Source organism: Alosa alosa, chromosome 3 (assembly GCF_017589495.1).
Source record: "Alosa alosa isolate M-15738 ecotype Scorff River chromosome 3, AALO_Geno_1.1, whole genome shotgun sequence".
Classification (NCBI taxonomy): Eukaryota; Metazoa; Chordata; class Actinopteri; order Clupeiformes; family Clupeidae; genus Alosa; species Alosa alosa.
In genome coordinates, this window is record NC_063191.1 from 26,566,579 (window position 1) to 26,577,336 (window position 10,758).

The 10,758-nt window shown below is 41.2% G+C and overlaps 1 protein-coding gene across 2 annotated transcripts in view; it reads right to left on the reverse strand.

Annotated features, from left to right (window-relative positions):
* LOC125292032 (parapinopsin-like) overlaps window positions 1-9,067 on the reverse strand; it is a 35,489-nt gene extending 26,422 nt beyond the window's left edge. For both annotated transcript variants that reach the window (XM_048239106.1, XM_048239107.1), the window contains exon 1: window positions 8,037-9,067. In XM_048239106.1, the coding sequence (XP_048095063.1) occupies window positions 8,037-8,394 (358 nt within the window). In that variant the 5' untranslated portion in view covers window positions 8,395-9,067. The remainder of the gene's footprint in view (window positions 1-8,036) is intronic.
* Window positions 9,068-10,758: the final 1,691 nt, after the last annotated feature.

Sequence of the window (10,758 nt, forward strand, 5' to 3'; positions counted from 1 at the left end):
GAATGATAAAAGTAGATGGAGGATGTCTCATGGCGACACCGAGAGACAGCACTGACAGAAAGAACACACAGCACAGGAAGATGCTCTCAATAAAATAGCAGGCTGAAAGGGGCATGAAGATGAAGAGGTGGAAGGTAAAGGGGGAAAAACGACTGCAATGATGATAAAAAAGAGGAGCGAGGGAGTAACGACAAATGACTAGAAGAGCAAAGCGAGCGATTAAAAAGTGTGAAAGATAAGAGATGCTTACGACGTTCATGATGGCACCAATGAATGCCACAGCACGAAGGCGGCCCTGTGATGTAAGGACCTGCTGGGAAAATCTGCGGGGCTGAGTGATGAGCACTATAATGGACTGGCTGGGGGAATCTCCTGACACATCCGCCACGCTGGCCAGCCATTAGGTGCTTCCTGTAGCCCAGCAGGGAGGCAGATTGATAAGCGAGAGTCACCGGGGAAAGGAGGTGGGACGCATGACGCACGACATGCATGTTACACAAGGAGGACAAGAATAACTGCTGCAAATAAAGTTGACAAGGGGAAGACCTGAGGAGACAGTCTTGGCCCTGGTGATGCCTTTCACATACACACAGAGGGATGGAGAGAGAGAGAGAGAGGCTATAGCAAGGACATCTCCATTAGTGGGTTATTACCCTGGCAAATCTTTAACTCGCTCTTGTGCCAAATAAGGCATGAAGACTGGTAAACTGTATCAGTAGGGCAAACACATCTCACCCAAATACAAAAGCAAATAAAAAATATAGCTGCAAGCAGCAATGAGGGGGCCAAGCAGTTAAGCAGTTGAACAGGAGTTGGGATTGGATTGGACTGAACTAGACTTGACTGTGTTGTGTTAGGTTGGATTGGATTGGACTGGACTGGACTGGATTCAAAGGTCACCGAATTTATTGTATGTCCTCAAGATGTACTCCTAAGTTCACATACCAAGTTTGGTTTAAATAGGTGAAAGTGTTGATAATTATAGCACCCCTAATGGTCAAAGGTCACCAAAATAATTGTGCAGTCTTAATATGGTGTCATGACTCCACATACCAAGTTTAGTTTCAATCAGTGAAATATAGCACCCCTAGTGGTCAAAGCACACCAAATGAATAGTGTGTCCTTAGGATGTAGTCCCAAGTCAACGTACCAAATTTGGTGTCAATACAAGAAATTCTTCCTAATTATAGCGCCCCTAGTGGTCAAAGTACACCAAATGCATTGTGCGTCCTCAGGATGGAGTCTTGACTCCATATACCAAGTTTGGTCTCGATACGTAAAGGCGTTGCTGAGATATGAGCTAAATTCCTGTATCTCTAGCGCCCCCCTAGAGGTCAAAGGTCACCAAATTTATTGTGTGTCCTCAGGATGGGGTCTCAAGTCCAAGTTTAGTTTCGATATGTGTAAGCATTGCTGAGATATGAGATATAACTAATTGGGTCCTGAGCACATGTACAGAGTTTAGTCTTGATACAATTTTGAAAAGATGAAATTTGTGACCTTTTAGCCAAGATTTGAGCTCAAAACACAACAGCATGTCCTGTTTTGCCAAGATATGAGCGTTTGGCTTCACCCACAATTACGATTGGTTGTTACGGGCGAACGGTTTTAGTTCCTAAGACAAAAAGCACCACCTGTATGAGCCATAGTCAGAAGATCATGTTTGTCAAGGTTGGTGACAATCAGTTAAAATGTGTGACCTGTGAAGCTTCAGTTTCACTTTTGATAAAATCCAATATGGCGGAAAATCCAGCATGGCGGAAAATGACGTCACAGGGTGCGTTTAAAGGTAAACTATGCAGTATTGGCAATTTCCTTACTGTTTTTTTTTTTTCGTTTTTTGCTTATTTTTCGCTTGCTCTGTCATGACGAATGTCTGAGAAACTCCATCGCTACCTTTTTCTAGCCGGTGCCTGGCGCGTGTATGTGTATTTGAATGCAGTAAAGCAATTCGTTACACTCGTTATACTTCCTGACACTGAGGCCGTCGGCCCGCCGGCCCACAGTTGCAAGGGTGGTTTTTCTGCTCACAGGCGCTAGGGGGAAGCGGGGCGGCCACCATTAAACTCGAAAAAAGTCATATAACCATTCCAATGACTCTGAAGCTGGTAGATTAAGGTAAATTAAGCTAAAAAAACTTGCATATTAAGCTAAAAACCTGCATAGTGTGCCTTTAACTTGGCGTGGTCAAAGGATTCCAAGGATACCAAGGATTCCAAGGATAATTTTTGCAAATTGGAGAAACAGATCAAAAGTTATGTGCGTGAACGCACGTCCAACTTTGGCATGTTGGTGGTGCTAGAGTGCTCGAGGTGCCTACGTGAAACTTGGTGAAATTAATCATGGGACTGTGCCTAATTAGTGTGCCAAATTTTACCACTTTTTACCAGACAGTTCTATGGGCTGCCATAGACTTCCATTGCGGAATAATAATAAGAAAACGTAGAAACACAATGGGTGCCTTCACGCAGCTTCGCTGCTTGGCCCCCAAAAACACACACACACACAAAATACCCACACACTATCCAGATTGCAAGCACTATAAGAATTGGTTACAAGACACTGACAGTTTTGAGGCTACGGTGCACAACCCAACCTGTCCAAATCGCCTTTGTAAAAACTAAATCAAAGGTTAAGTGCAGCTCCACATTTTCTATTCTTCTGGAGAGCACAGAAGTCCCTTATCTCAGCCATGTGACAGAGAGACCCAAGACAGCTGTGGCCCTGAAGATAAACAGGCTTTTGGCAAAATCAATTAATTGATCACCAGAGCTATGCATTTCCTTCTACAGTATGGCCAATCTAAGATTTTGGCTTGATAGCAGTGGATTCGGAAATGTAATTTAGGATATTGCATATAGTGTGTGTGTGTGTGTGTGTGTGTGTGTGTGTGTGTGCATGTGTGTGTGTGTGTGGAGAGAGAGAGAGAGAGAGAGAAAACACTGTATATCTTTCTTTCTGTGTTATAGCATGTGATGAAAATGGGAGGCAGTAATTCCTTCTAGTAAAGGACAAAAGCACCAGAAAAGAAAACAGATACTATTTTTGTATGGTACCATATGTTATCTGCATGTTTGTTGCTATGCATGCCTTGTACCCAGCACATATTCCTACTGTGCGGGCATGTTTTGCATCTAAGTAAGGTGTTACCAGAGCTGGTATCGGATCAATTCTAAGAAGGCCTGTCATTTCTATTAAGAATTATTTTAGTGTTTTTTTTGTGTGTGTATGTGTAGTGCGTGTGTGCATATGTGTGTTTGTGTGTATGTGTAGTGTGTGTGTACTGGTCGGCCGTGTTCATGCTAGCATTTTTATTTAATGTCAAACTCTATGAGTGATTGATCAAATCTGTTTTGATTTTTGATTTTGGAGCCGGTGTGTCACATTTTGTGTTGGGAGCAAGATAAATCTCCTGACCGAGCAGATAGATGGACAGGTAGATCAAACCAGAAGGAGAGTCAGAGAGAGAGAGAGGACCAGGCAGAGTGGGCAGAGACCTGAAGGCAGAGGGGCTCTGATGGACACATTTGATGGGTATTGATCTTCACAAACATTAAGACACCTTTGGGTGGGGATGACAGTGCACTGGCTACACGTGTTTTCAAGAGCTGTGGGTGTGGATGCTGATAGATAGATAGATAGATAGATAGATAGATAGATAGATAGATAGATCAAGAAGAGCCCTAAACAACTATACTGTCTCTTAGTAACTACACCTGTCCACTGGAGTAATTCAATTTCACATCTCATCATCAGCGTGGCACACTAATCCTTCGGCAACTGTTTAAGGATGTTTCAAGGCTGCTGATTTAGAGTTAATCTATTGCTATGCCACCACTACACTACATGGAATGCGTTTCTGATTACCTATGGGAGTATATCTCTCCAGAGAGGAGGAGGAAAATAAATAAACAGAATGTGCTTAAGAGGCAGTTCCTGATGAATGAGTACACATGAAAAATGTGTTTATAAATATAGGACCCTGATGAAGGGCGCAGCACACTAAGACCTACATTTGCATTGGCGTGGACAACAAAATCAGCTGACACGGGCATATCCTCTCTTTGGTCTGGTCTCCTCTTTGCCTCTTTTTCACTTCTCAGACCACCATGTTTAAAACAACACAATCTGTCTAATGGGGTTAATGAAAAACTTCTCTGAGTTGTTGAAATGAAATAATGAATAAGTTGATTATATATCAAATACATTTTTAAACAAATAAAAGAAATATAATAAGTCTCACTGGGCTGACTGGGTCTCTTTATAGGAGCGGCAGAGAGACTTCACTGACCTCTTTAACCTTTAAGCAGGGGAGTTCTGAACAGAAGATTCTGTTCCACAACAATGTAAGGTTCTAAAATTCCATGTTCTAACGAACCCTATTTTATACACTCTATGAATGAACCCAGATATTCTTTAGAACATTCAATTTCCAACATTCCCGGTGTGACGGTACAGGCTTAAGGGTTAAATATACACTAGATCTCTCCTCTGACATGCACTGTAATGCTAAACCAGACGAGCACTGGGAAAATATGTGAACATAAAGTGACCTTTGCTCTGTACAATTCATGACTGTGCCTGCATGCTCCATCAGCGTAAGTCTCCAGCTGTGTCTTACACTTGAGCTACACATACTGTTAAGACCATATGATCTGTTCATTTTGTTTGCAGACATATTGTTTTGCACACATGTGACTAAATCTGCTGGGAAAAACTGCCATAATTGGTATGTGTCAAACACATCTGATAAATGGGAGTGTGGCTTATCACAAACCCTCAGTCTCATTCATTGTAAGTGGTTACATTCATTGTAACAATACCCTCTACTCAGAGTGTAGGCCTGAGATGAAAATGCATTCATAATGCATTCATTCATAGTGTTCATCAGACACTGACTGGAAACACAAAGTGGTCTTAATTACATGTGAGTCGCAGTGGAACACACAGAGGCTCACAGGAAATTCTGTGGGTGTGTGTGTGTGTGTGGGGGTGTACGAAAATATTATGCAACAAGGGTGGAAAATAAGCACTATGACCTTTTTCGCAGAACATAGAAAAAGGTTACATCCCAGTTCCAAGGGGGGTACGTGTTTGGACAGGCATGTCTGCAGGTTCTCAGCCTAATTTGTACCGGTATACACATTCTCCAAATAGAGTGAATGGGAGAGGGGTGGGGTGGGTTGAGGTGGGGGTCAGACAGGCTAAATGGCAAAATGTTTATGCTATTGCTTGGACCTCATTAGTATTCTTTGTCTTCACACACATTCTTCTGACATCCTAAGGACGTGACGTCACACCAGTGTTCTGTGGCCTTTGCCCTCAGTGGCACAACCTACACTTCGTAATGCAACAAAAAGACAGATAGTGAGAACAAGAGAATGGAGAGGCAGAATGACTGATTGAGACAATGAGAGATGACCTCTGTGTAATATTAAAGAGAATTACTGGCAGGATAGAGAACATATGCTAGTGCGATAACTGGGACATAAGTATGGAAACATTAATCTAAACAAGAAAAAAGTTATGGTCTTTTGGGCCCCCACCATCGACTTCAAGGCAGCGCTGCCTGTTAGTCAAGGGTTAGGGTTAGGACTAAGGTTAGGGTTAGGTTCAACCAAATTTTGCTGCTCTTATTTTTTCATTATTATATGTGCCCTCTTATTTACTTATTTACTTACTTTTTTTGTTTACTTGAATGTTATGTTTGTCTGTGGACTTAAATTGGTAAAATATGTCTTGTCTTCACCGTGGGATAGTGAGAAACGTAATTTCGATCTCTTTGTATGTCTGGAACATGTGAAGAAATTGACAATAAAGCTGACTTTGACTTTGACTTTTTGACTTTGAGGTACCTTGAAGGTGGCAGCACTGCCTTGAAGTCAACGGTGGGGGCCCAAAAGACCATCAAGCTAGAAAAAACCCACAAGACAACTGAAAAATGAAGTTCATGTGAGCACGAGGAAATTAAGTTAATTTCCAATTGGGTGTTATGTATACTATTCCATGTTTTTATTCTAGAAACTCTGCAGTTATAGGGCACATGGAAGTTAGCCTGGGCTTAAAGAATCTTACACACTGTTCCTTATCTTTCATTTCTGTGTTGTGATTCATGGAGGGATTTATTTTTCATTTACGGAAATAATCTGTCCATCCAATTAGGTGTTGTGAATTCCCCAGTGCAAAAGCAGACATGGGTGAAGAATAGGTAATATACTGTGAGAAAACATCCATAAAATAAGCTACATAAAAAAAAAAAAAAAAAAACTGTGAAAACAAAACACTGGAGATTTGAAACGTGGCTTGTGAAGCCAAACAGATGCAAGTTAATCAGGGGTACGACCAGTTGAGGCTTTGTATTTATAAGAAGGAGTGAGTGAAGCAAAGCCTAAGAAACAGTTACAGAACATTATCCAAATGCAGGGCATTATCTAAATCTGGTTTAAGTGGTCCAGGGCAAGTGGTATTTACCAAAGCAGATGTGGTTTCGTCATTTGATTTTCTCTTGGCTGTTAGAACTTCTTCAGGATTGGAATTCAAACAGGAATTTTGAGGGCCAAATACATGTCAATGCCCAACATAAATGGAAATGGTGTACCCTGAAGCCACCACATATGCACTCAAAAAGCGAATCATACGCTCTGCAAAAATAATTAAGTATTGTTCAGGAAGAAGTTTACAGTGTTCTGCCTGTGATGTCTGGGTGGGTATTCCAGGCCTGGAGTTCTTATTTATCCTTGCTCTGTGGCATTCCTGATTATATGAGAGGATTGTGATGGGAGTTGGATACGGTTACCTTCATCTCTTCACAGCTTGATCTCATTTCTACAGAATGTCTCTGGCTCAAAATGGTTAATAAATCTCAGCAGTTCTATCTAATCTCAGGGACTGGTCCACGTAATTTACAAGTAACTGACACAGACATGCCATGGACTTAATGTGAAAATGCTGAAGATTAAGTTACATAAAGGGCAAAATGTCATGCGGATACAGGTTAAATTACTGGTTTGAGGGCATTTCAACTCAATGCACTGTGACTGAAAAAATAAAACGCATCCAGTACATCACAAGCGTGATGAAATAACTGAGACAATGCATGCATGCCCTGTTTTCTACAATAAATTCTATGAAGCAGTGATGCAATTTTATTGGATTTAGGCCAGGTCCAGGCAGATGCACTCAACAGACAGAGCCCATGGTCCTTGTTTAATACTAAGTTCTATGTTTGCACAGCAGGATTCAATATTATTCTGGGCAATTTCAATCACTTTCAGTGCACCCACTGGTGAGTGTGTATAGCCGATTCTTTCAAGTTGCAACCTGTTGACAAGGGAAGCACATAGGCTTCATTTTCATTGGTCTTTCCTGTTATATCCACAACTATTTCAGCATGCTTAAATACTGCAATATCTCCTGGGCAATACAGTAATGCCCTGGCTACCGCTATCAAGACACGAAGCGGCATGAAAGCCCTTAATTTCCAGGGAATGTTTTCAATGGCAGGCTTTGCCTACTAAATAGATTTGAGCATGGATTCAGAGCCAATTCAGGGCTTGGCTGCAAACATGCCAGCAAATTACATTACATTACATTTAGCAGACACTTCTTGACCAAAGTGACTTACATATGTCAGCTATATTACAAGGGATCACATTGTCCCCGGAGCAACTTGGGGGTTAAGTGCCTTGCTCAAGGGCACAACGGTGGAAGCTGGGAATTGAACCGACAACTTTCAGGCTACTGCACGCTAGCCCAGCTCCTTAACCACTACACTACCACCGCCCCCATTAATAAATTAACGTTCCAAATTAAGACCCAGTTCAAACACAGTGAGGGGTTGGTTTTTTGCATGGTTTGATGGCATAGCATTTTAACTTATTTTCTGATGAAAGCTTCACTGGTTTGGAAATCGAAACTGAAATCGAGGCTGTGCTCCGCTAAAGTGATGTACAGTATGCCCTATACCCTGCACGCTACATCCATCCCTCGGCAAGGTTGCGTTGTAATTAAAGGACGTAAGGACGTAGGCTACTCACCAAAACACGAGTTGATGAAGCCGTACCAGCTACAGCCGTGTTTCCCGAGAAACCATCTTCCCCTGATGCTGGACGCAAAGCTGAGGGTTGTCCCGCAAAGGCAAACCAACATGTCACTAATACTGATATTCAAGAGAAGCATATTCACTGGGGTCCGCAGCGTCTTGAACTTGCAGAAAAGGATCAACACTACAAAGTTGTTGATGAACCCGAAGGTCATAATAAACCCCAGTATCACTGAAATGACGATGAATCCCACACGGGGAAGTGTGTGGGCAGTTGCGTTCCAGTGGTCCAGGAAGGAGTCCTCTTCACTCACATTAAAGCTATAATTCAAGTCAGCCAATTCAGAAAACATTTTGGACAATGTTCTTTAATTTGGCTCATTAAACCAATTTGCGTGTTCTCCTTCAGACATGACAGGCTCGCTCAAAGAGCCCGTTAAAAACCTGTTGACTCTCCGTCGATTTTGTTTGCTAGAGACCAACAATTACATGATGTAGCCTAAACGAACTTTATAACAGGCGTCCTGACATATCAGTGGATGCGCCTTTCTGGACAGGCTAATTACGAAAAAAGCCTGGGCTGTGGAACTTCTATCGGACAAAAACAGTTCCCCTTGAAATCCCATCCGCGCACGATACAGTTGATAAGAAGTGGGGTCCCGTGACTTCTGTGTAGGTGCCCCGTTATATTTGACCAGCCTATTAACGGTCTTTTGTATGTTTATATAGATATTCTTGCGGGCTGATGTAGTTTGACTTATTGTTGTCCTTCACAGCACTCATCAACCAATACGTTGTTATTACCGTCATTATCATTTCAACTAGCCTACAACTAGCGTACTTATCTACTATGGTGGTTATTTAGTCTAAAACAGCGCTTAACAAACATTTGGCCAACTATTTTAGTTAGCCAACGAATTAGAAAATAATTCCTTTGTCAGTTGAAGTATAAAAAATGTCACAACGTTCCATATGATGCCGCCAAGAAACGTCCTGAAGTTGAAGCGCATCCACCTGTGCACAGCGTAGCCTACCCAAGCACAGAGCTGTGCGACTGTGAGAGGCGGACAGGCTATAAAGGCACTTCTGACGTCATGAAAGACCAAATACAGGTGGAGCTGATCGGTGGCTGCGTATTGGAAGACCTCATTTTACTGGTTTTGATCTCTCTCTCTCTCTCTCTCTCTCTCTCTCTGACATTATGTTTATGCAATAGGCCTAATACTGCACACCAGCGAAGGACAGAAAATAATTTGCTGATATGCTCTGAAGTTTGAAAAGCAGACTCTCTGTTTCATAGCCTGGGAATACCATAGGCCTACCTTCTAAATTATACAATTGGGAGTGGAAACGGTTATTTTACTTACGACTTTCAGCAGGGTGGTAACAGTGAAATTAAACGTAAATTTGTACAAATGTTGCAGTTGCTCAATTCCAAAGAAATACACGTCCATGCCGGGGCGATTGTATTTGCATGCCCAGGGACATTGGAAATGGGCTTCAATGGTCTCTTGGCCAAACGGACCTGCAGAGCAAATCCCAAATTTGCTGAAAGGTCGTATTGGTATTCCCAGGCTATCTGTGTCAGCTAGTGTTCTTTTCAGCTATCTTTTACCCTATAAGCCCATGGGATCCTATATATATAGGCTGAATATATTGATTGCAAGATTATGAGAGTAGTCATGTGTTCTCCTTCCAGATTGTGTGTTGAAACTTCGCTCCCTGATTTAGATAGATAGATAGATAGATAGATAGATAGATAGATACTTTATTGATCCCCAGGGGAAATTCAAGAACTATGATGAAAGATGCACTAGCCTGACTAGCATGTGTCTTATGAGAGTATAATAATACCAGTCTGAATATTTGTAAATATATTTGTGTTTCCCTTGTGTTAATGTCAATGTGTATTTATGATTATACAGTATTTAACCAATGTCATTGTTACAATAAAAAAAACTCATATAAAGTAATAAGCAAATTCATTGATTAATAAGCAATTTGAAATTAGATAGATAGATAGATAGATAGATAGATAGATAGATAGATAGATAGATAGATTGATAGATACTTTATTGATCCCCAAGGGGAAATTCAAAGGTCTCAGTAGCATATAGACATCACACACAACATGCACTTACAGCAGAAATGGTAAATATAAGTATAAGTATAAACATATAACCAAACTCCACTGTACAATAGAGACAGTAGAAGATAAGAAAAACTAACAAAACTAAATGCTAAATATACTATATAAATTAAAACAGTAGTTCTGTGTGCATGGTAAGGTGCTCAAGAGAGTGAGTGTCATGGTGAAGGTGCAAAAAGAAGTCCAACAGTAGTCCAACAGTGCAACAGTGCAAGAATAAGGTCTAGAACCAGCATAAATAATATGGACAAATAGGAGAAAAAGTATAAACAAGGTAATATAAAAAAAACTATGTCAGTGCAAGAACAGGTTGAGGTAATAGGGTTACAGGCATTCAGTATTGTAGCAGAAACCATTGGTCATGTGTGCTAATATAGCATGAAAAACAGTGTAGCAGTAAAACAGTAGTAAAAACATTAGGCTGTTTACATTAGTAAAACAGTAGTAAAGCAGAAGTGGGCAGTCAGTACTCAAACATGGAGAGGGTGGAGAGGCAGACAGACTAAGCAGAGAAGTCTATCTCTCCTCTTCCCTTTAGTAAAGCATTGAACAGTTCAATGGCCCTGGG